This window comes from Oryzias latipes, chromosome 6 (genome assembly GCF_053564925.1).
Source record: "Oryzias latipes strain Hd-rR chromosome 6, Olatipes_Hd-rR_3.1".
NCBI classification, from domain to species: Eukaryota; Metazoa; Chordata; class Actinopteri; order Beloniformes; family Adrianichthyidae; genus Oryzias; species Oryzias latipes.
In genome coordinates this window covers 3,341,352-3,366,046 of record NC_136242.1, presented here as the reverse complement: position 1 = coordinate 3,366,046, position 24,695 = coordinate 3,341,352, and the positions used below count along the sequence as shown (strand labels likewise).

General features: G+C 41.8%; 2 protein-coding genes across 19 annotated transcripts in view; one reads left to right on the top strand and one right to left on the bottom strand.

Moving 5' to 3' along the window:
- Window positions 1–13,314, top strand: part of cep290 (centrosomal protein 290) — a 61,754-nt gene extending 48,440 nt beyond the window's left edge. For 13 of the 17 annotated variants that reach the window (XM_078949233.1, XM_078949232.1, XM_078949229.1 and 10 more), the window contains 9 exons: window positions 2,888–3,022; window positions 5,573–5,659; window positions 6,617–6,781; window positions 6,865–6,987; window positions 7,121–7,290; window positions 7,372–7,513; window positions 8,728–8,795; window positions 9,377–9,456; window positions 12,887–13,314. In XM_078949233.1, coding sequence (XP_078805359.1) covers window positions 2,888–3,022; window positions 5,573–5,659; window positions 6,617–6,781; window positions 6,865–6,987; window positions 7,121–7,290; window positions 7,372–7,513; window positions 8,728–8,795; window positions 9,377–9,456; window positions 12,887–13,131 — 1,215 coding nt within the window. In that variant the 3' untranslated portion in view covers window positions 13,132–13,314. Of the gene's footprint in view, window positions 1–1,846; window positions 3,023–5,572; window positions 5,660–6,616; window positions 6,782–6,864; window positions 6,988–7,120; window positions 7,291–7,371; window positions 7,514–8,727; window positions 8,796–9,376; window positions 9,484–11,732; window positions 11,869–12,750 lie in introns of those variants that run through there. The other 4 variants (XR_013656563.1, XM_078949239.1, XM_078949238.1 and 1 more) reach the window with 4 other exon arrangements.
- On the bottom strand, window positions 11,358–15,639 carry rlig1 (RNA 5'-phosphate and 3'-OH ligase 1). 2 transcript variants are annotated; one of them, XM_078949241.1, is made up of 7 exons: window positions 15,441–15,639; window positions 15,086–15,203; window positions 14,639–14,734; window positions 14,457–14,567; window positions 14,073–14,276; window positions 13,796–13,965; window positions 11,358–13,696 (listed from the first exon to the last, which is right to left on the bottom strand). In XM_078949241.1, exons 1-7 carry the CDS (start codon window positions 15,528–15,530, stop codon window positions 13,511–13,513), a joined length of 975 nt encoding a protein of 324 aa, XP_078805367.1. In that variant the 5' UTR covers window positions 15,531–15,639; the 3' UTR covers window positions 11,358–13,510. The 2 variants fall into 2 exon arrangements, with proteins under 2 accessions (XP_078805367.1, XP_078805368.1); XM_078949242.1 differs by having other exon boundaries at window positions 15,332–15,459.
- Window positions 15,640–24,695: the final 9,056 nt, after the last annotated feature.

Below are 24,695 nucleotides of genomic sequence, written 5' to 3'. Positions count from 1 at the left end.
GTCATGCATGTGCCGTAAAGCTTGATCTTTGGGGAAAGGCCGTTCGTTTTTGAAATGTAAAGCAACAGAGTTTTGCTGCTTGTTAAACTGACCCCTTCTGGCTGCAATGGGGGCTTGTTAAAACTTCAAATTCCATTTGACCAACTTTTAAAAAGAAAATCTTAAACAAGTGCCTTCAGAAGTTGCATAACACTGTTTTAATGTGTTAATTAAAAAGGAACTTCAAGAGGAATTCTCAGGCAAAATATTTAGCAGAAACTCTGGGAATCTTGGATCAGCGATTGATGCTAAAAAGCATGAACTTACACCAAACGATGTGCATGTAGACATAGCTCTGAGCAGCATAGATGAAGACACAACAGAGGAGGAGGGATTTCCAGTATTATGCTTCAAGTCTGTATATAAAAAGCTCTGTTAGTCATAAATAGCAAAAAATGAATGGGTAGTAGTCATTATTTCCAGCTTGTGTTTTTGAGTATAGCTGGTTAAGACGGTTACATAATTCCCCAACTGGAGCAATCTGACCCACAGTTCTCTTGTTAAACATTCCCAGACGTTGGGCAGGGAGCCTGTTGATCGGGGAGCTGGCAGTCCTTTTGATATTTACCAACACTTGGTGCAATGTGACCGTGGCCCTGCTGCCCCTCTGTTTATGTGGGAACCCCCTCTTCTGCTGCCATCCGGGTCTATGGATCCATGGATGATCAACAAACCACCAGAAATATCAATTCAGTCACTGCAAATACTTTCATGATAATTACCAAACTAATTGCATTTGAAAATATACCCATAATATTAAACATTCAAACGCACAATTATTTTGTTAATGTAAAAATATATATTACAATAAAACTATAAAAACAAGAAAAAAAGAGCATTTTTACACACAATAAATAATTGAACTCTAAAGGAGGGACTTTTCTATTACTTATCATGTATTACAACAGCAATACACATTATTTTAGTTAATGAAAAATAGGTTTTATAAGATGAAAATCAATGTAAAGATAATTCATGTGGTTAAATATGATCACAAAAAAGAAACTTACGATTAAATACCCCGATGAAAATTATGTTTTTGGTGGTTTTAACATGTTTAACATTTTTCTGATAGTAGAGGACCTATCTAAAGAAAATTAAGCTCAAATTCGCCTTTCTGGGTATTTCTTAATTGAACTCATTTTGAATCAGGAGCAGAAAAAAAAATGCCGGTTGGAAAAACGACGTAGAAAACACGCTGAGTGGGCCACAAGCTCCCTGCTCTGCTCCATTCTGATGCATCCACCTGCAGATAAATAGATCCATGAACGTCTTTGTTTTCCTCATCTGAGCTGGAATCTGGATCAGAACTGTACTTCTGCACAGCTCCAAAAAGTTCTCCCCATTTTTGTTGCACTGCTAAAGTTAGATTTGGGCTGTGAAGGGGCTGTAAGCTAGTGGCAGGGCGTGTACACAGATAGCTCTCGGTTATGGGTGGGGGCAGGGGGAGTGGGGTCACTCAGTGCCAATGGTCCCGCCCTCAACTCAGGCACATTTCTAATGAACCTCTGCCGCTCTGCAGAAAATAACACAGGTGTGTTGATTTTGACTAAAAACTGCATAATCATGATTAAATAGATCAAAAGATGATCAGATTGGGACTTTAATTATTTTTTCAATACCTTCTGTATCTTGAGAATATACTATACTATACTATATTATACTATAGGAAAAAGTGTATGACTTTTCTTGTCTGTGTGTGATGCTTGCTTTGGCCTGTTAAATTGTGTTTCATACACTTTAACACATTTTTCTCTATTCTCTGTTTCCTTTCCTGGTTTAATTGCCTATGACTGACTCTTTAAAGGGGATGATGACATCCTCAGAGGCTTTAAGGCAAATGTCTTCCATCACGTTCGATGTTGAGGATGGCTCGAGTGAAGGGAAAGTTGCAACCCAGCTCTCTGAGGCCTGCAGTTGCTCTAGTAGCCCTGACACTGTTGTGGACACTCGTGACCAACAGAGGGCGCCAAGGCCAAACTTGGCAGAAGCTGGAACTCAAATAATCTTTGGAGGTGGAAAGGATGACTGTGCTGAGCAGGACAATTTTAGCCCTGATGTGACAGGAAACTCAGCAGCTGACCAAACAGAACTGAGCACAAAGGCAGGTGAAGATTGTGTGGAGAAAGCTGACAGGAAGGCAGGAGCAAATACTTCAGAAAGTAGAGAAGGCAGTCCAGATGGCTCTGAAGTTTCTGTGCCTCTAGAACAGCAAGAACCCCCAGCAACAACAAAAAGCAAGCCTGAGCCTGTGGATCCATCAGAGAGGCCGGCATCAGCTGGGCCGTCGTCTGCACAAGAGGTTACCACAGGCCAAGGCATGTGTCAGAATGAGACTGACAAAGTTGTTCGTGAGCCACATGGCAGCAAAACAGAGGACAATGCTGATGCTGGAAACAGGTCGAAGATGCCCCTAAGTGATGAGCAACAGACTGCTGCAGAGGAAGGGGAGGAAGACGGAGCACCGAGGCTGGCAGGGGAAAAGAATCAGGAACAATCCTACACAGCTGAGGCAGATGTGGAGTGTGGCCTGGCACTCCACAAACCAAGAGAGGATCCTTTCAGTAGACAAAAGGCTGAGCAAGCACCAAAGCAGGAAAGTAGACACCTTGGAAATCTCCAGATGCTTCTTTAGTCTCCCTGCTGAAGTGGTAGTAGTGTAATAGCGTTAGGCTGTACTGAAGTCCTCTCTGGTGGAGTGGCTTGAACTGTGGGCATTAGTCTCCCCCATGCAGCATCCATATTGCAATTAAGGCTGTTCCGTGATACCCAGAATTAGACAGACTTCTGTGCACTTTGAAGCAGATGTGGTTAACTGGAATCTTTTTTGTGTCTTTCCTGGCCTTAGACTTCAGGACGAGGTACAGGCACCCCGTCACAGAGAGACCACGACCTTTCAAAGGAAAACCTCCGACTGGCCTCTGAAAACCTGGAGCTGCGCTTTCAGGTGGAGCAGGCCAACAGGGACCTACCCAGACTCAAGGTACTTTCAGCCCAAATGAGTTTTTTGTTTTACCTTTGCTTTAACTGATGCTGATTTGATAAAACAGTGATTAACCGTTTTGTTCCCTATAAGACAAAAGTAAATATCCTAAATAAAAATATTTGGTTGGTTGCAAGAATTCACAAAAAAAAGGTAAATATCAGATCCAAAAATATATATATATATATATTTTATATATAAATTTAGATTATTGTTATATTTTGAAAACGGTTTCTGGTAGCTGTTAGAGTTATCTAGCAGTTATAAACCGAGCATGTAAGTGAGTCTGGAACCTCCAAAGAGACAAGATCTGCTAGAAACTGGAAGATGGTGAATTGGACTTGGTTGATTTCAAGCAATCAAGACAAAAAACAAACAAGTAAACAACATATATACAAACACATGTAAACTAACCGCTTATAATTCCTCCTAATCATCAATAGATGTATTTACACTTGTACTACACAAACATTGAAGCCAGTAAATATTAGGTTTGTCAAATAGTTAAAATCTCGTAATTTTTTTTTTTTTTTTGTGGCCCTAATACTCCGTCGTAGATTATTTATCAAATCCATACGTATTAATAATATCAAATACCATAGATGAAATGCCTATCGATTAACATAAGGAGACATTGTATCATTAAGTAACAACAATGGAATGTATATTGACTTTCCTCAGAAAGAATTGTTGCATTAATCAGGAAGTTGTTTTCAATATAATCTTTTTATGTATACAGGTACTTTTGTTAAAAACAGTGTTCTTGTCATCCTGCAAGCTGTTATCAGTGTAACTGAAAAAGCTTAGGTCAAGCTGTTCACAGTTCAGAACTCTGCCATGCTAGTCCTACTCACAGCTGACCTTTGGAGAACATTTATTTTTGATGTAACTGTTTGCTTCTCACCTCATAAATCCAGTAAATGTCTCAGTTGCTTGAGCAGTTTTCTTGAACCTTTATTTGAATCTGTTATTTGTCTTTTATTATTTATCTTTAGCTCAGATTTCTTTGAGCAAAAGCTTCTCAAAGTCTTCCACAAACATAACCTTGGCAAGTTGTCGTCTGCGGTCCTTAGGTGCACATTGGACCGTGACCATCATCCATGACCACCATGGATGAAATGTGGCTGTCACTCACTACTTTCAGCAAGAACATACTAAGAGAAAAACAATCTGGTCTATTGTAGCACAAAGTAAAACTTTATGCATAAATAACAACTCACCCTATGTCTTTATGTCATTATCAAAGCTTTTTGTTTACCTTTGAAAAGTTTGGACCTGTTCCTATTTAAAATGTCACTTTAGGTCATTGAAGTTGTCGGCCTACAAATCTTTACCCAACTGTAGATCTCAACATTTCAATCACTTTGACCTTCATTTTTGTTATGTTTCTAGTTGTACAGTGATCCCTCGCTATAACGCGGTTTACTTTTCACGGTTTCGCTACTTCACGGATTTGCATCGTGCATTGTGTTCTGCATTCTGATTGGCTAAAAAGTCACTCTGCTTCTTCTCTACCTGCGCGTCAATAACGTTGCAGTTTAATATGTACAGATACGTAAAACAGCTTGCCAAATTTAAATTGAATACTTGCAAATTCTCTAGCAATTTCTAGTTTCTCTTAAACCCATAGAAATAGAGCGACAACTGTCAATCACTATGTTCTTCTCCTGAACAAACACAGCTGCACCGCGGGCTTCAGAAGAAGAAAACACTGCAGAGCGGAGTCAGGATGCAGCGGCTCAGTCTGTAGAGCAGTGAAATACACCTGAGTCACTAGTTGTCCAACTGTACTTTGTATTTTTTTCATGATCATTTTTAATTTTCTCCTGTTTAATCCTAATACTCGGGTCGCGGTGGGCGGGGCTAATCTCCGCGATTTGAAGCCTTCTGTTCACATCGATGATAAAAATTATTATTTGACAGTACAGTAGAGAAGTTATTTGTTTCTAATGTATTTTTAATTTATGAAACAAATGCTTGAGCCTGTAAAATGGTTTGTTCTTTCTTTTCAATGTATAATAGAGGATTTAATTGTATAATTGTTAAAAAATAGAGGTTTCTACTTCAGGGATTTTGTCTATGACGGGTTCTTTTTGGAACGTAACCCCCGCGAAAAACAATGGTCTACTGTACATCTTTTGCTGAGTTCCTGCTCATTGTGTTATTAAATGACCAATTACAGTCAAGCCTGAGTTGTCAAAGCAATGGCCCATTTTCTTCTAGATTAAAATAGTACAACTAACAGAAGCTGTTAGTTGTTTGGGGTCATGGTGGTTACATTTTGTGACAGAAAAATCCTCTCGCTGAAGTGTTATCAAACATGAATGCTCCAAACTGTAAACTCTTCTCATTTACTGGTCATCAATTAATGCAGGTTTTAGTTTATAATGTTGTCAAAAAGCCAAAGGCTAAAGACTGGATCAGGGATACCTATGCACTGGAACCAGACTACAAAATAACTTTATTTTTCTCAGGTTTGTGCAAAAGCAGATTTTTCTTCTGAGGGCTGAGTGTTCACTGAGTGTTCAGGTTTTCTCTGCTTCTCCACAGGATCAAGTGGCACATCTGAAAGAAATGTGCAGTGCACTGAAAAAGGACAAGAATGAAACCGAGAAGAAGCCGGCTCACATACGTGGAGTTAGTTCAGTTCATCTCTTCTTTTTTTACACATGTAATCATTAAGCTATGTTCACACCGCTTCACACTGTTGGAGCAGCCACCTCCAATGAAAATTCTATGTAAATAAACAGGCTTCCGTGTTCTAAACTTCCATGTTTACACATGGCTACGCAACTCCTTAAGATCATTTTTGGGCTCTATGTACAAAACGTGCGGCCTTTGAGCGTGCATTGATAGTTAAACCAGTTTGAACTTTGACCAATCAGGGACTTTGATTTGGTTGTGACGTATGGATGCTGACGTATGGTCGCATTTATTTCACCTAATTGCAAATCCTTTAAAAATTGATCATGGAGGAGAAATGAATTGTGGTTTGTGGCTGGAATTTTATGACAAGTCTTTCATATATCAGAATAGAGTTGTGAAAGAAAAAGCCCAGAGCGAGAGTCACAAGGTTGACACCGCTTTGACATTTCACACCAAACCTTTCCCAACTGTGGTTGATGTACATGCCCCCCCCCCCCCCCCCCCCCCCCCCCCCCCCCGGCCAGTATCAACACCATGGGCTAAACACATTTTGAACGTACTTGAACTTGTGTCACATTTCCAGTGTGAACATCACTCTTTAGTCATTTCTTCCTTTGGTGTGTAAAGTCTACATGCTGAATAGATGAGTTGTCCGGTTTCCTTTTCTCATGCCTGTTCAAACATCCTGCATAGAGTTTATCAGAGTCTCAACTGTGTGACGGTTTCTCTGTAAAGGGATGGACTGTCCAGAGGTGCTTTGCTTTTTGCTCAATGACGGATGAAGTGTTCTCAAATAACCAACCTCAGCATTTATGCAGTTCAAATGCAGAAGATGTACGGATGAACGTTGTGCAGAAGAAATGCACAAAATAAGAAAAATAAAATCCCGCTGATGATTATGTATCATCAACCGATATCCAAAGTGATTTGTGTTCTGTTCTCCTCCAGGCTGGCCAGAGTGGTAAAACTGTGCCTGAGCTGGAGAAGACCATTGGATTGATGAAGAGGGTGGTGGAGCGGGTGGAGAAGGAAAATGAGGCACTAAAGAAGTCCAGCGGCGCTGCAATTCGAGACAGAGTAGCTGCTTTGGAGAAGGAGAACGAGAAGCTGAAGGTTGTCAGCTCTGTCTTATCTGTGGTGTGAGCTGCTGTATGATCCCATCTCCGAAGATTCCCATCAATGTGGTTCTCTTCCAGATTGACTACGATACTCTGAAGCGTCAAGGCGAAGCCGAGCTGAGTTCAAAACTTGAATCAAAGGTCAAAGGTTTAGAGAAGATAGTGATGGAAAATGAGCGGCTACGCAAGGATATAAAACAGGTAGCTACATTTTCTGAGGGTTTGCAATTGAGTATCAGAGCCAGGGCTTACATGAAACATTCCTAAAAGCATTCCTGAAACGAACCCAATGACCTTGTCTCTGCAACCTTTGTGTGTGCTGATGTTGTGACAGGAAGTGGAAGCTGCAGAGAAGCTTCGTGTGGCAAAAACAAGTCTGGAGGTTACCAACGAAAGACTTGAGGCAGAGCTGGAGGAGACCAAGGAAAGTCTGCAAGCAGCTCTGTCCAAACCTTTGACTGAGACGGCAGGCTGCAAGACCTCAAAGACATCTGTTGTAATGAGGTAAGCAAGTGACGAACATGAGGGTAATTCATGCTAAAGCTGAAGAGTTGTGGTGTAATAAATCATCACTTCAATGTACAGAATGTTTGAGAACAAGATGAAGGAACTGGAGAAAGAGCTTTCCCAGAAGACTTCCAGCCTCTCTGAACTCAAACAGCAGCTGAAAGAAGTGAAGGAGCGCGAGGAAAAAGCTCACGCAATCATTCGACAACTTGAAGATCAGGTGGGGATAAATGAAGGTTTGGCTCATGCTCCACAACACAACGAAATATTTTTTACATCTCAGACAGAGATTGGAGGCAAGCGTGAGTCTGGAAACGCTAAAAATCCTGGAGTGCACGACCCTTTGTGAAATGAACCCACCGTGACTGGAAAATTCTCTCTCACAAGACAAGTGTGGTCTTGTGTGGTAATCATAGTTCTATAATGCAACCAAAGTCAAATCATGAAGTCTGAACTTGGCTTAAAGGATTACTTCAATAACAACAGTCAGGAACAGCCAAGTCTCAGTTTAATCTTCTGAACACATCAAACACGGCCTTACTGCTGCTAAGCTTGCATTCTCAGGGCCGGGGGGGGGGCTGGAATGCTCTTTTAGATTAGAGGTATGGCTTGAGGTCGGGGTCAGAGGTGTTAGTATTACCAACCAAAAGGATTAATATAATCTGTCAAAACACAAGGCTGCACCAGGTAAAGTGGATTATATTCAATCACTTCTGTCATTTAGCCTTTTTTTAGGGGGCAGAAAAGAAAAACTACCCACAGCTCAGAGCAAACAGCATGAGATGCTTGAATAGCCTGAAACCTCAAGATATTTAAATTGAAGTAACTGGTATATTTAGGGGTGTTCAATGTCGGGCTTTTTATAAAACATTTGATTAACGGGTCAAATGAAGCTTGAAGATGTATATTTATTACCTCATAATTTCAGTTTTCTTTTTGTAAATGCAGCGTTCACATCTAGCTTACTGCAAAGCAGGAAAACCGCCCAAAATTATCCTAAAGGAGCGTCTGTTTGATGTCAATCAGCCTGAATAGAGAGTTAAAACCTGAACTGGAGTTTGTGTGATCAAGTGAACAACAAAGGGACTTATACTGTTGTTTTTGACACTGATTCCTTTTTAAGTCTATCTACTAAAGAATCGTACAATAATTCCTTCCTTTCTTTTTAAATCAATTTTCAAATTTTTTTTCTTTTCTTTTAAATTAAATTTAACGTTGATTATTACTATGATGTATTGAGATTTGAATGCATTTTTCTGTTTTGTGAAGCACCTTGAATTACTTTGTGTACGAAATGTGATATACAAATAAACTTGCCTTGCCTTGCCTAATGAATAGTTTTGTTCTTTGAAACTGTGAAATTACATTCAAAAAGCTTGTTATCATTGCATTTGATCAGAAAGTTTGTTTTGTTTTGTTGGTTATTTTCTTTAGGTTGACGTGTTCATAAAGTTTCCTGAAACTAGTTCTGCAGACCCCCCCACCGACTCCCAGACCATCAGGTACGTTCAGCCATGAGCAGAAGAATCACAGCACAAGCATACTGGCTGCTGCTAAGAAGGTCTGATTTATGTTCACATCATCAGTGGATTGGAAATGTTATATATAAGATATATATACCGTAATTTCCGGATTATAAGCCGCTACTTTTGTCACACGCTTTCAACCCTGCGGCCTATTCAAGGATGCGGCTAATTTATGCATTTTTGAAAAAGACACAATTCCAGTGATAACTCTTTTAACATTTGTATGAACTGTCTGTTCTGTTGAGCTTTTTAGTCAAAGTAAAACAGAGAACTGGATGAATAAACAAACAGGCGGATCTTATTTGGGTTAAGAAACCAGAAGAATACAAAAGCTGTACTTGAGTAGGAGTAGCTTTACTCCAACTAATATTTCCCAACTCCAGTGTGGCTCAGTGAAAGCAGTAATGTTTTACTACATGTTTACTGAAGTACAATGTAAAGTAATATAATAAGACTCTTTTTGTATGTTGTTTTCCATAAAGTATATATCTAAGTCAGTAAATATAAGGTTCTACTATCAACCTCTAAAGTAAAGGAATTGTTTCTGTTGTCTGCAGACTGGAGGTGCAGAAAGGGGAGGCGAGCAGAAAGTTGAGCCAGGAGGTCAAAAGTGGAGGTGCACGGTCGTCTGGACCAGGTGAGAATAGACTTGGCTAAACTTCAGGTACCCACGCTTTTCTCTTTACCTCTATGTATAATTGTAAAAACCTAATCAAACTGGTAAGCCAAAAAAAACAATCCATCAATGAAGATATATTAATGTAAGGGTTAATGATCAAAAGTACTGTTATTTTAAATTGTTTTTTGCCTTGCCTTTGCATATTTTTAAATTTGTTTTTTTTTTTATATGCGCATTTATAACATTTGTTCACCCCTAACTTGGTTTGTATATGAGTATTTAAAAAAGAAAATTGTAAGGGTTAATGGCCGACCAAGTGTGCATTATCACTTTTTAATGCACTCCGTGGAAGCCTGCAGAGGACGGTTGCTTTCGTGAAGTGCGTTAAAAAGTGATAATGCACACTTGAAAGGCCATTAACCAGCTTATACCATGGTCACTTGCAAAAGAAATAAATGTTAACCAATTTTTTTGTACTTTTTCTGTTTACACATTTATGGCTTAGAGTTGATGAAAATTCACAGTCCAGTGTCTAAAAATACTAAAAGAGTTCCGTCTGTCTTTACCATTGACTGTAAATGAGGTCTGGACGGAGTGACCTCTCCCCCCCCCATGGTGTTCCAAACAGGAAGTACCTGCTGGGTCCAAGAAGCCGGAATCCCATAGACGTCTATAGAGTAATAAACAGCTGTTACTCAGTCATTCTATTGGTCAGAAGAACTATTCTTGTTCTGATACCTGTTTTCATGGCATTTTATTTCTGTAGTGCAAATTATTCAAGTTATAAACTGCCCAATCAGATACCTGGGTAAAAACACGCCGTGCCTGCTGGCCCCCACGTCCAGTGTTCAAAATGTCTGACAGGTTTCAGACCAATCACTGCTCCCTCTATTGCAAAAAAAGGGCGACTGAGTTAATTTCATTTCGTTGGAGCAAAACGTAAACCATGTTCTTTGTGCGACATCACACTAACTCAGTCCAGTCTGCTTTGGGAGAAGGCGGGGCACACCCCGAACGGGTTACCAGAACCATGTTCACAGACAGACTTTCAAACTAACCATAAGGGGCATTTTTTACCTTTTTAAAGAGCCGTTTAGAAGCATTTTTGGACAAGAAGGGACCCAGAGAAATCCCATGAAACACCAAACGGAAAGGGTCAGTCAGGATTAGAACCACCTGCTCCTGTGAGCAGACTGCTAACCATTATTCCAGTAGTGATGGGATTTATGGCTCTTTTTAAGGAGTTAAATCTTTTGCATCAGTCCATTTCAAAGAGCCGTTCAAAAGACTGGCTCATTTGGTTCGCTCCTCTTTTCTATTTCATGGAGAAACTTGAGTGAATCTGGCGTTTACAACTCATGTGATATTTGCATCTGAAGTAAAGGAGGAGCTCCTTTGAGCATTTATGTAAACGTATAAAACTCAGGGGACGGAGGAAGATTAAACGAAATAAAGAGCGGCTCCCAGGCGACTGAGAGTAGATTCCCATCCTTCATGTTAATGAGCCGTTCAAAAGATTTGATTCGTTTGCGAACATCACATCACAATATTCCAGCGGGCCCCCTCACCCAGAAAAAAGGTCATTATTAGAGAAACGTTGTCCAAAATATGCACCTTTTGCTTTAATTACATCTTCTTTGGGGTAAATGTTCACAGCTTTGCATTCAGCCTGCATGTGCTGTGACCTTTACTTCTTTCATAAGTTCTTGTTTTGGTTCAGGTCAACAGGCCAACTAGGTAACAACAGCAAAACGCTGCCAAAACGAAGCATTCCAAGTTTTCTAGTGAAAGACCCACTCCAGTGAAAATGGTTTTGTTTTTCCGGCATTTTTCTCGATATATATTTAAAGAAAATTAATCTTAAAGTTGCATCTTTGAGTATTCCTTAATTCAAATCAGGAATCAGGGCAGACAAAAAATGCTTTTGATAACTTGTTTCATTTGTGACATCACAAATACTCTGGGCGGTCCTAAGTCTTTCTGCTCTGCTCCATTCTGATCATCCACTGTCAGACAAATAGATCCATGAAGGTCTTTTGTCTTCCTGGTCTGAGCTGGAATCTGGATCTAAACTGTAAGAATGTTTAGCTGCAATACTGCTCACCATTTTGCGGCTAAAAACAACATCATTATGATCAGCAGACCATGGGGAACACTAGTGAAAATAGATCACAACTGATCCCATGTGTTTCCCTTTAACTGTATGGTGGTACGGGTAGAACCTAAATGAATCCCCTCAGCCAGGTTCAGTTGACCAGAAGACTGCTGACGTGACGCCTACTGTTGCTCCCCAGCACCAACCAAAGCCATGGAGAATTACTGCTGACTCGGCTGCTTTCCCAGAGCGGTGCATCAAAGCTGGCTCACATGCAGACATGACAGCATAGCAGAGTGGGACAAAAACAGGCTAAAGATGGCTCAGGAATGAAGACTGGAATCAAGAGCACAAAACTATTGTCCAATCAAAATATTCAGAAAGTCTTTTACAGGTGAGTTTACGTTAAATGTCCAAGAAGTGTGGGTCTGCTGCAGAGTGCTGGTTAAGGTGGAACTGTGTAACCTTGACGTTTCTGCTCAGTGCTGCAGCCCCACACTAGGATCAGACAGAAAAGATCTTCCATTGAACTATATTTTCTCACTGATTTTCAAATATCAAATGACTCGTCTTTGGTCAGATCGAATCCAAGATTTTTAACAGGCATTTATCAATTTAGCCTTAAAGACACCCACTGGTTGATGAGAACTGTCTAACGTTTTTCACATTAGACCTCATCCTTTTATTGAGGCATCTGATTGGCCATATAAAAACTTAAGTAACTTGCAGTAAAGGGAAAAAAGAGGATTATGCAGAACATGTGAAAAATATATCGGATCAGGAATGGTTCTTCTGACCAATAGAATGACCGAGTGACATCTGATTATTTCTCTATAGACATCTATGGGATTTTAGCTTCTTGGAGACAGCAGGTACTTCCTGTTTGGAACGCCAGGGGGGAGGAGTCACTCAGTCCAGGTCTCACACACACAAAACAAGGCCTTGAAATCAAAGGTGAAGTGTTTGAGCAGCAGAACTCCTCACTGTTGTGAGTCTGTATAGATCTCAATGTTTTCTCATGTTTATGTTTGCTAATCCCTTCAATATAGTGGCATTACAGTTCCATAAACTTGGAATACTCTAGTGTTGAACAGTGTTCCCATGCTTATCGTGGTGAATACATGGCATCAATGAGAAATCTGTGAAGTCCTATACTTGTCTCAGACAGACGTGAACATTTTTACACTTTTACACTCTCAGAATTCTTACCTTCATAGAAAACTAAGTCCTGGATTGAATGAAAACAAAGATCTGCCAGTGATAGAGGGACCGAGAAAAGCCTGCAAAGCAGCGAGGGAACACTGTCCTTCAGAATTACTTGGAGGAATATCACTCATGAAGATGTCCTCTCAGATTCCAGGAAACTTCAAAACCTCCTGCGGGAAGCTGAAGCTGAGAAAACACGGCTTCGTTCAGAGGTCCAAAAGCTGAAGAAGGAGCTGCAGAACTTTGACCCAGCATTTTTTGAAGAACTTGAGGACTTGAAGTTCAACTACAATGTGGAGTTGAAGAAGAACTTTCTGCTGGAGGAGCAGCTGAAGAAGGTGTGTGAGAGGTTTGGGGTGAAGGTTGACGTGCCCAGTGTGTCTATGACGTAACTCAGGGTTCCTACGCCTTTTGGTTCTAAAACTTGTTTACTGTTGAATAAACGTTTGTGGTTTTTTTGTAATGTGGAATGAACTGTGATTGGATTTCCTCCCATGTTGTTTACTGGTTTTTCTCATGATGTCATTTTGTTACATATTTATAGCACTTGTCAATAAACTAAATTGGTTTGAGCATCTCCAGCTGTCATTGGAAAACTACAAAGTGTGATCTTTATAATTTAATTTACAGTATTTACAGAGCATTTGATGTCCTGTTGACAGTTCACAGGTTCATTTTCCAGCGTTGCTCCTTAACCAGTTTTCTTCCCAAACAGCAAATATTAAACGCACATGGCTTCAGGTTAAGCACACAGCTCCTCTCTGCTTGAGTCTAAGACTCGGGAAGATCAAACTGCACGTCTTGAAGCCGGCTGAAGCCGCGTCCGTTAAGTGTGGAAAACAAAGCAAACAAGCAGCCGCTGTGGCGACTGTGCCCCTCCACACGAACGACCACCGGTCTGTTAGAGAGACGGGGGTCCCCATCTGGCCACTTCAGCCCCAGGTGATGGCGATGAACCTGCAAACACAACAGCACAGGAGTTCTGGCTGCTCCTTTCAGGACACTGCACTGAATCTTGAGTCCTGAGTAATGTGCTGGAGTGGTAAAATCCCTCACCTTAATGAGGGTGCCGTCACCGCAGTGCCACACGATGCCCTCGACCTGGCCCTCCAGGGCCTCCTGGAACCAGCACAGCAGCTGCTGGAAGTCAACAGCTGGAGGTTTTCTGAGCACAATGCTGCCATGAGGCACCAAGCAGTGAACGGGCTGCTTCTTACTCCCCAGTTCTGCTCAACAACATACATGCGTGTGTCACACTTCACCATTGTGACCGGACATTTGATTCATGCCAAAGCGTATCTGCAAAAATGGAATTGAAGCGCCCCCCCCTTACTGTAAGGGTTTGCATTGACGTTGGTTCCGATGAGCTCCAGCGTTTGCTCCTGGAGGTCGTCCAGTGGGACCGCTGTGATTTCTAACATGTTTTCATCGCCAGCGCTGGGTCGGAGAACAAGAGCTGCCCTGGCTTCATAATCCACCGCCGAGGCGTGCCAGCAGTACTGCTTGTTGCTCTTCTCCACTGGAACCCAGCCTGGAGGTTCACAAGAACAAAGACAGTCAGTCTTCCAGGATCTGATGGTTTCCATGTGGGGAATTCTCCAGTGATTCCCTCCACTTTATCTCCATGCATCAACTTAAGTCCCTGCTGTCGGATCGTTGTCTTCTAAAACACACCCTACTGCACTGTCAGTGATCCAGTGCTGTACAGAACCTGGAGTGTGTCCGTGCTCGTCGGGCACCGGGTGGCCGTCGTGACGTTTGACTCTGTGAGCTGGAATCCACGCCTCAGGCACCGATTTGAAATCTTCCTCCACGTTCCATGAGAATTCTGACGGGAAGAAACAAAGACGGGCTGCTTGGCTGTTGGGTGAAGCGAGTACCTCTCTGCGGCTGTGGTACCTTCGCAGCTCTGCTGGGAGCGTCGATGCCTCTTGAACCTCTTCTCTGCCTGCTTGGTGGGTTTCCTGTCAAGTCTGGCCCAGAGGTAAGGCTCACCTGCAGTTAGAGCGCACTTCTTCTATTAAGCTGCACAAAGGTGAGGTTTTACAGTGTGAGAAAAACCTGCAATATTAGTCATCAATATTGTGATACAATACAACTTTTCCATTTCCCTGCAACGGTTTTCTTTAAATAGCAATCAACACAACTTCAATTAAACCCCAAGTGACCCCCCAGTCTACACAGGAGGTTGGCATTTGATTGGTCAATGACGTGAAGGGATCTATCCGATAGGTCAAATGCAGAAAGCTGCCACACGTTGATACTTTTCCATTTATTGTGCAGGCCTACACAAAGGCGGCTCTCCCCCAGATGTCCCAGCAGTCAGACATGGGGAGATGCCCTCACCCTGATACAGAGTCACGTAGCAGCAGGTTCCGTCCACTTTCTCTGTGGCCACAGCGCTGTGGATGTTGGCCTCTAGAGCCAGAGGGTTCACGGTTTCTGTGGCAACAATCTGGAACGACTGAAGGAAAGGAGATGGAACAGTCAGTGTGAGAAACTAGTTTATACACCCGGAAGACCATTAATCACAGTCTGTGCTAAAAATAAAAAAATCCATTTGTTTGGTAGGAAAGGATGGAAAGCGTTTACCATTAAACAAACCTAAAGGCGCGAGCCTGTACAGCTTAAGCAGTGCAGAACTCTCAGCCTGCGTGCGCGTGCTGCAGGTTCATCCTGACTCATCTGCGGCTGCGCTCACCTCACAGTACCGTTTCCTGGACGGCTCCTCCCTCACATCTGTCAGAAAAACGCACGGTATCTTCTGCTGAACAGAACCGAGCCGCCGCATGTTCGGTTAAAACCCGGTCCAGTCCGTCAGCACCGGAGGCGCGCAGGATGATGAAGCCTGGGAATGAATCACGCCGACGCGTCTTCTTCGTGGAAAATGCAAATGTTTCCTGGCGCCCTCTAGCGCCTTGGAAGCGAAGCGAAAGCTGGGGGAGGGGGGGGGGGGGGTATGGAACACCGAGTCTTATGTTTAGATGTTTAGTTCGCTCACCTTCTAAACGTCTTTCACAGTGCTGCCAACTCTCACGCATTTGATTGATCTGTCACACCACGCCTCTAGTAACTTTTATCCTGTTGATTTTCTTAATGAATGTGTTGAGGCTGAAGAAACACTCATAAAATCCATGACATAGACCTGTAGAGACTGTGGTGAGTAAATTATGCTGATGTGGACAGTTCCTGTCTGCACAGTGCACTACTGTGTTGCATTAACAAGTCAAGACTTCATCTACTTGGATTTCACATTGTCCAGAAATGTATTTGAGTATTTGTGGTAAGCCCTTAAAATCATTTACTCACTTCATTAACCAATTTTTAAAAACATTTATTTCATTTTGAGAATCTTGTTAACATAATGTAGAGACACAGATAATGTTTTTAATTATTGTGACGCTCTGGCTGCTGGAGCGAGCAACACAGGAAACACTGGCCACTACAGCCTATATGTATTCACCCGCATTATGGAAGCATTTCTGTCTCATAGTTAAACATAAAGTCAATTCTGGAAACGCTTTTTCATTGTCACAAAAAAGCTGCGTTCGTTGGCTCATATGTTTCCCAACCGCCTTCCCTCCCAGAGAGGTGACGTTCCATGTCACAAAATCCAAGTTCCATGACTGGGGTTTGGGCCGCCGAGGCACCCGCCTTTGACTGCCACCCAAACCACAGGTGAGAAAGTGAGGCTCTGCCTCACCGGCCATCTTGATAAAAGAGAAAATAGTACATTTAGTAAATATTATTTTCCTCTGATCCATGTTAAAGATACATTTTCAGTGGACTCGTCACATTTTCCACAGTTTTTGAGGTTAAAATCACTGAATTGGAGTGTTGTGTGATCACATGCAGAGCAGATTCTCCAGGTGAGGCTGCGGAGCATTCTGCCTCATGTCTGACTGCAGGACTCAGTTTTAACAGAGACGTGTAGCCAGATCGCTAACTGTAAGCGTGAAGACAAGGCTGCTGGTGAGGCGAGCCTCACTAAGGGGCAGACGTGAGCTGACAGCTGCTTGGTAGCTATAGTGGTGCGTTACCAGAGACAGTTTAAGCTGCTGGAAGCTAATCGAGACTGTTCCAGAGGTAATGAAGTTACTCCAGGTGGCTCCTACTCTACCAGCTACAACAGCATCAGTGGAGAGGTCATTCTCTGCATTGAAAAGACTAAAAAAATTAAGGCCAAACAGGGTTTTCAATTTTTTTAAAAATAACTTTGGAGTAAGTGGAAAAAATGTAAGTATTTGAAAACTAAATTTTAGGTCTAAAATAATTATTTTTATGAGCATTTTCCCAGATAACATTTGATAACACTGATTAAAGCTCCAGAATTTGAAGTTGGAAAAATACCAGAAATAGTTACTGAGGGTTCAAATTAAATGCATCTGTATACTGTAATTATTTCACAGTATAAATAATTGACACACAGGAAGAGTGTTCTATCCATGTCTATAAAATAAATTAATGAAATAAATATGCTGTTACCTGCTGTTGGATGAACGGTGAAATATTCAGTTATTGCATTTATAAATCGGACTCCAGAGGGGTCGGTGCCTCACCAGCCATCAACCTCACCGCACATCACTGCATTGCACCAACCCCTTTTGAGCTCTTCTACAAATGGGTCCTGTGCCTATTGAATACTGTAGGAAACACTGCACTAACAATTTTCACTAAAAGTAAAAGTAATCCAAAATATTGTCACTATGCAAAGCTGGTCCTGGTGCTGCTCCACTCAAATGTAAAGTGGGCCTAAAGAAAACCAAGACCAGGAACAGTTTGGCCTTGGATAGAACTTCATCATCAATAATGACAATTAACATAGCAGGCCTTGAGCCATGTTTCAAGTGGAGCAATCCACGGAAATTCTCAAAGCTTCAAAAAAGGCTTAAGGTCTTAACTACAAGAGACACAGAGTTTTAACTGAACATTGCGAACCTCAGGACGTGGAGGAGGAACGGCTGCAGTGCATGTCCTCAAGCTCCTGTTTTGATGCAACTGTTATTGAGGCTGATCGCTCAGACCCAGTGGTGTCATTTACAGACCTCCTAAATATGACAAATCATTCTTTAGTGACTTTTCTGATTTTCCTGCGGACACAATGGCTTACTTTGATAAGGTTCTGATTGCTGGTAATTTTAATATTAATGTGTGCTGTCCAGATAAAGCATTGGTTAGTGAATTTCTATCTATTATTGACTGTTTGAAACTTGGCAGTGGGTGTCTGGGCCCACGCATGAATAAGAACACACTTTGGACCTAATTAACCTTTACTCAAGGTTTATCAGTTTCCAATATGTACATCTGTGACAGTGGGATTTCTGTTCACATGCCAGTATTATCTGATTTTGAGCTTTCCCGCCCTAGACTAAAAGTTCACGCTCCTACTCGACATTGCAAGATTTTTAACTCTTTTCACCGGATCTGTGTTCCCTCTTCTTCATGTACTCCTGATCCTGAGGAGCTTAGCTCCTGATTTCATTCCTCCTGCTTATTCATCCTTGACACTGTAACTCAGTTGAAAACTATGAAGCCGAAATCCAAGCCTGAGCCCTGGTTCAATCAGAGAACCTGTGCAGCAAGTAGAGAATGTCGTAGAGCTGAACTAAGGTGGAAGAAGGACAGACCTCTTTTCAAATCCTGAAGGACTCTTGGCATCCAACTTAATCGTGGCAAACAGACATAATCCACCTGAGTTGTTTAAAACCATTGAAAATGTCGTAAATATCCCATAGTCCATCGGCTATTATTAACACAAGCCTTTCATTTGGTTAGAAACACAAAGCGCTTAACATAAAAGCAGATAAAATAGTCATAAAATATGAAAATTATTTAAAACAGAAAACACAGGACAATCACACACAGATGGGACCCCCCCTTACCAGATTCCTCCCTCCACCCACCCAGTTCCCGCAGTAGAACCCTGAACAAAACCGAAGAACTGCAGCATAAAGATGAGTTCTGGCTTGGTACTGCTGTGAGGAAACAATATAATGGGGATCCATTTATTCCAAGGCCCAGCCTGACCATGGGGGTCATTACCACAGCACCCTCCCACCACAGAGCGGCCTAGGGCCCACTCCATGGCTATTAGACCACAGAGCGGGACGCCATCTGGCCCAATGGATCCCCAAGAATAAACACTGGATTATGATGCATCTAAATAAAAATTATAATAAAATAACAATAGCAAAAAAGATACATCAGTATTAGTAATTTAAAAAAAAATACATATTGTTTTTTTAAAAACTACGTAAAATGATTCAAATGTAACCTTAAATATCATTAATATAATAACAATAAAAAGGGTAGTACATTAAAAACATAAAATCCTGATAATTTTCCTTATACAGTTAAAAAAGAAATAAGTAAATAGTTAAATCAATAAATAGATAATGAGTAAAATAATTAAGCATTTACCAAAGTCATGTAAAAGGTTCTCCGGCAGGCTGTAAAAGCAATCTTGAAACGCACAGGGAGCCAATGCACCGATTTTAAAGCCGGTGTAATGTGTTCCCACCCTCTGGTCCTTGTCAGAACTCGTGCCACTGAGTTCTCTAGAAGTTGTAAGTTTGAAAATCACTTTTTTGGTAAACCAGAGAGCAGCTCATTACAATAATCTAAACGACTGAAAATAAAAGCATGCATTAGCACCTCTGTGCTGGCAAGAGAGAGGAACGGGCGGACTCTGGCAATGTTTTTAAGATGATAAAATCCTGTCTTAACGACATTTTTAATGTGTGGGATAAAATTTAGCTCAGAGTCAAAAAGTACGCCCAGGTTTCTCACACATTGAGAAGGTTTACAATTATGAAGATGTGGTCAAATATTTTCTCTCTTGTCTTCAGAACTGATGGTTAAAATTTCAGTTTTGTCCTGGTTAAGCTGTAGGAAGTTTTCTACCATCCACGACTTTATATCTAAAATGCATTTTAAAAGAGTGTTTATAGGTTTAAGGTCATCAAGAAACACGGCGATGTAAAGCTGTGTGTCATCAGCATAGCTGTGAAAGTCAACGCCGTCTCCTTATAACATCCCCAAGAGACAACATATATAAATTAAAAAGTATTGGACCCAAATTGACCCCTGGGGAACCCCACAATTTATTTCATGGATTCTTAAAGACTGAGTATCCATACTTACAGAAAATTGTCGATCTGTGAGATAGGAATGAAACCAGTTAAGAGCAGTTCCTGAGAGGCCGACCCGACTCCTAAATCTGTCTAATAAAATCTGGTGATCTACGGTATCAAAGGCTGCACTAAGATCCAGCAGCACCAGAACAGAAAGTTTCTGCGAGTTGTATGTCTGAGATCATTTAAAATTTTAAAAGGGCCGTCTTGGTACTGTGATTTGTCCTAAAACCAGATTGACATTTTTTAAGAATATTATGTTCATTTAAAAAATCATGCAAATTACTGAAAACAAGTTTTTCAATAATTTTACCTAAAAATGGTAACTTGGATACAGGTCTGTAATTGTCCATAATATTTGAATCCAAATTACTCTTCTTCCGAAGGGGCCGCACCATCGCCATCTTACAGGAAGAGGGGAAGACGCCGGCCTGGTACCTCTTAGTTTTAAACATGCTGTGAATTGGCCCCTACTCAAGAAACCAAACCTCGTTAACACAGTGATGGATGATTTCAGGCCTAACTCCAAACTCCCTTTTTCATCCAAAATCTTAGAGAATACTGTCTACACACAACTGCAATTTTCCTGGTCATAAACAATGTTTTGGAGGTTTGTCAATTGGGTTTCAAGAGTCTTCACAGTACAGAATCTGCTCCTTTGAGGGGTTTTAATGGCATTCTCCAAGTGCCGACATGGAAGCTTAAGAATTAGGTTCAATAATAAAATAATAATGATACATTTGATTTATATGGTGACCTTCGGGACACTCAAGGTCAGCTCACAGTACAAAGATAAGTAGAAGCATTAAAAAAAACACAACAATAACTCCACAATACTCTGTCCCCCATGGAAATCGAAGTCGAAGGGAGGAAGAGGATCTGAGGGAGCGAGTGTCACAGCTGGAAGGACAGAAACCCAAGTGCAGAGAGGAATCAGCCTGAGACTCAGGAATGCGCTTAGGAGCGAAATAATACTAACAGAAAGTGCCACAAGGTGGGATCACGAAAACACAAAAACTCCTCAAGAGAGGGAAAACTACAAAAGGCAAAAAGGGAACAACCAAATTACAACTAAAGTCCAAAGGACAAACAGACCTCAGTGTTGGCTGAGCATGAAAACCACAGACCTAACAGGGACACACCGACACTGAGGACTGAGTGACATCAACTTAAATGCATGATTGAAAAGTGCAGGCAGCGGTGGACTCCTCCACCGAGAGGACCAGACGGGAAAGGGAGGGGCCATCCAGGAGGAGCAACAGCTGACCTGCAAAACACAGAGGCAGTCAGGAAACAGAACAGAAAAACACCACACTGTGTCAGCGAGGGGGGGTAGCAACAGTCAGGAGCTCTGACAGATATGGAGGGGCGAGGTGTGAAGGTTAAAATGAGGATTTTGTTAGTGATCCGTTGAGGTACTTGTAACCAAAGAAGCTGCTGTAATCCCACTGTAATATGGTGAATGGAGGGGGTTTGGGTTATTATTCGAGCAGCTGAGTTTTGAACCAGATGAAGCTAACGGAGGGTTTAATGAGGACGTCCAGAAAGAAGGAGGTTACAGGGAGTTAAAACAAAAGTAGAGAAAGAAAATCAGCAGGAGATGACGGGCTGCACGGTGGAACAGTGGTTAGCACCCTTGGCTCACAGCAACGTGAGGTTTAAATCCCAGCTGGAGTCTTTTCTGTGTGGAGTTTTCATATTTTCCGCTTTGCATGCATTGTTTTTTTTCCCCGTGCACTCCAATTTCTTCCCACAATCTAAAGGCCTGTTCACACCGGGACGAATTTCGCCGGCGCCGACGTTTAACGCCTCGTGACTAAACAAAGGGCACCAATGAGAGTGTGCACACCGACGCGAAAAAACGCCAAGCGCCAAAGCGTCAAAAAAAAAAACGCCTCGGGTTCGTTTTTTTTTTTCGACGCGTCGCGTCGAAATCTACTCGACCAATGAGAATGGCGCTTTTGCTCACGTGTCTGGAGCTTCTGAAGTTACAGTAAAACACAACTTGGGGGCGCTCAAACACAAAACTGCCTTGCTGAGCACACATACCAGCGAAGAAGATAGACGTCAAGTAGCGTCTACACAGCCGCGAAGCAATAATGACGGACATTCTAAAACATCCCCGAACCAAGCACCAGTTGGAGCTACTGGTGCTTGAAATATTCATGTTTTCTTTGTTTGATTCTGACAAGCGCGTAAATACTTGCTCTCTTCTTCTGAGTGAAAAGCGACTTTAAGAAGCATAAAGTTGCGCAGCGCCACCTTGTGTGCAGGAGTATTTCTGTTTTACATTAAGCGCCATCTAATGTCAGGGAATGAAATTGCATGTTCGCTCCACTCATCGTCAGCGAAAATCGCCTGGGTGTGAACACAAAAAACGTGGCGAAAAACGCTGGCGAATAACGCCTGGCGAATATTCGTCCCGGTGTGTACGGGCCTTAACAACATCTTTAGCTTAGCAGGTGTCTCTCCATTCCCCCTAGGTCAGGGGTGTCAAACTAATTTTGGTTCGGGGGCCACATTCAACCTATATGATCCCAAGTGGGCCGGACCAGTAACATAAAAGCAAAACACAGCTTTGTTTTTTTTGGTAGCCTAATCACTTATTATTACACATTCATTCATAATGCATTTCACTTTTTCATTTTATACAGACTGAATATTTTACATCTGACACTGAAGCAATCCCGATCATAAACTCAAGAGGGGCTATGTAAAAAAAATGAAACACCTGCCTAAAATGTAAATTTGCAAATCAATGAAAAATTAAACTAAATCAAACTTGCAAATATTTGTGAACATAAGAGTTTGGAGTTAACTTCCTTTCTTTCGTGAAACTCCACCCGGCCATCAATATCAGGATTCAAATCCTGTGCAGAAACACATTTACTGTGATTGTGTGCCGTCAAAGTGTGCAAAACACAATGAAACGTCCAAGAATCTTTTCCTGGATCTCTGCCTAAATTTTGTGGCAACACCTGCCTTCTTCCTGACCTTTAATGGGGTGCCATCAGTGACCAGACTGACGTCACGTGACCAGTTCACTCCAACATAGTCTGGCACAGTAACTAGAGAGCTGACCATGTCATCAGCTGTTGTTGTGTCCATCAACTCAGGAAACTCCGCTGTGACGGTCTCTTCAACACCTCTGATAAATCTGCACAGTTGTTGGTGCTTTCATCAATAGTGCCCAAAACTGCCTGGATTCCTTCATTTGGCCTCCAAGTCTCCTCAGAGATTTTGTATCTGTAATCGTATTCCTTGACAGACTTATGCTAGCAAAGGTCGACTGCTTTTTGGGAACAAGCCTTCTGCAGCCTTCAGCATTTTTCAATAAGTTCACCATCTGAAAATGGATTGGATGTTTGCTCCAACTTGTTTGCAATAAGGTGTCTGTCACTGCTCCATCACTGATGTCATGGCTGCAGTAAATGCAGACTGTTGTTTTTTCAGTCCAGCTAATAGTTGGTAAATCTTCTCTTTTCTTAACTGCAGATGGTGAAACTTTTCTTTATCCCCGGCTTAGATCAGGTCCGCTCAATAGTCCGGAAATTACGGTAGGTTTTGCTTAGGGATGGGTACCGAGCTCCGGTATTAAACAAGCCCCATGGCAACATTCTTCAAAACCGCAGTATCGGTAAGATCTGACTTCCACGGTTCTGCGGTTCTGCTATCGGTACTGGAGAAGTCACTCTTTTTTGTGTCCCAAAAGATATAAACGTTATCTGCCATATTTAACCCACCAAGTCAGTAAACTTTCCGTTAAATAATGATGCTATTAATTTCACTATTCTCGCTGAAGAGGAGAGGTCTGTCTGGCTACTTGTGTGCACGGGGGGGCAGGGCTGTTGTTGGGACAGTCCACGGCGCAAGCACAAAGGAATGCCACCAAAGATATACGATGGCGGCTGCTCCTTTCTACCTGGAAGAAGACAGCAGCGTGAACGCGACAGAGTCTGTCTGTTATGGGATGGGAAGTTTTTCTGGAATGACAGTCAGTGGGGATCTAGTAGGGGACACATGAGCGCCCCAAAAAAATGCTAAGATGACCGTATGATGCGCTGTCTGTGAAGAACACACTGGAAGGGGGGTTGCACGCAGGGCAAAACAACGAACAGGTAGAGAGGCGGGGGCGGGACTTAGACTCACCGCTTATGATTCCAGTCAAATTAACAGCTACTTCCTAATAAAATAGAATTAATATAATTTATTGAGTTTTCTGGATTTAAAGAAAAATTTTTATAAAAGTAGTCTGCATCAAAGTGAATTTGTTTCCATCATCTCACTCATCTTAACCCTGGGTGTTTGACAGTTGGAAAAGTCTATTCAAGGTTGTGGAAAATTGACAAAAGATCAAAGGAAACATCATGCTTATAAAGAATAAAAATAATTAGATTAAATAATTAAATAAATATCCTGACAGCATTTTGAGTCCATACAAGTATTGTCAAATGAACTATCGTGATATATCGGCAAAAACATTTTTTCTAACACATCTAGTGTTGCGGCTCCCTGTGCTTTCATCTCAGTGGGAAACTCATCCAAATGGCTCTTTGAGAGGTTCAGGTTGCAGACCCCTGGTCTGACACATCCACGTGCAGTCCATCTTTGTATTGTAATATTATCATTTATAAAGTAAATGCCAGTTTAGCTCGTGCCTGTTTGCGGCGCCTTCCATCCGTGAAACCTGGGTTCGACTCCGGGCTGCTCCCTGTTCCCTTCTCTACCTCTGCCGGTTCCAAGCCCGGTTTGAGAAGGTTGCGTCAGGAAGGGCATCCGGCGTAAAACATTGCCAAATTTACCATGCGACTTGTTCGCTGTGG

Bases quoted from the DNA above. Each gene is read 5' to 3' on its own strand.
- rlig1 (XM_078949241.1), bottom strand. From the start codon at position 15,530: ATGCGGCGGCTCGGTTCTGTTCAGCAGAAGATACCGTGCGTTTTTCTG. The intron at 15,204-15,440 runs GTGAGCGCAGCC...CCTTTCCTTCAG, and splicing joins CCAGGAAACGGTACTGTGAG to TCGTTCCAGATTGTTGCCAC. The intron at 14,277-14,456 runs CTCCAGGTTCTG...GTTCTTGTGAAC, and splicing joins GCCCGACGAGCACGGACACA to CTCCAGGCTGGGTTCCAGTG.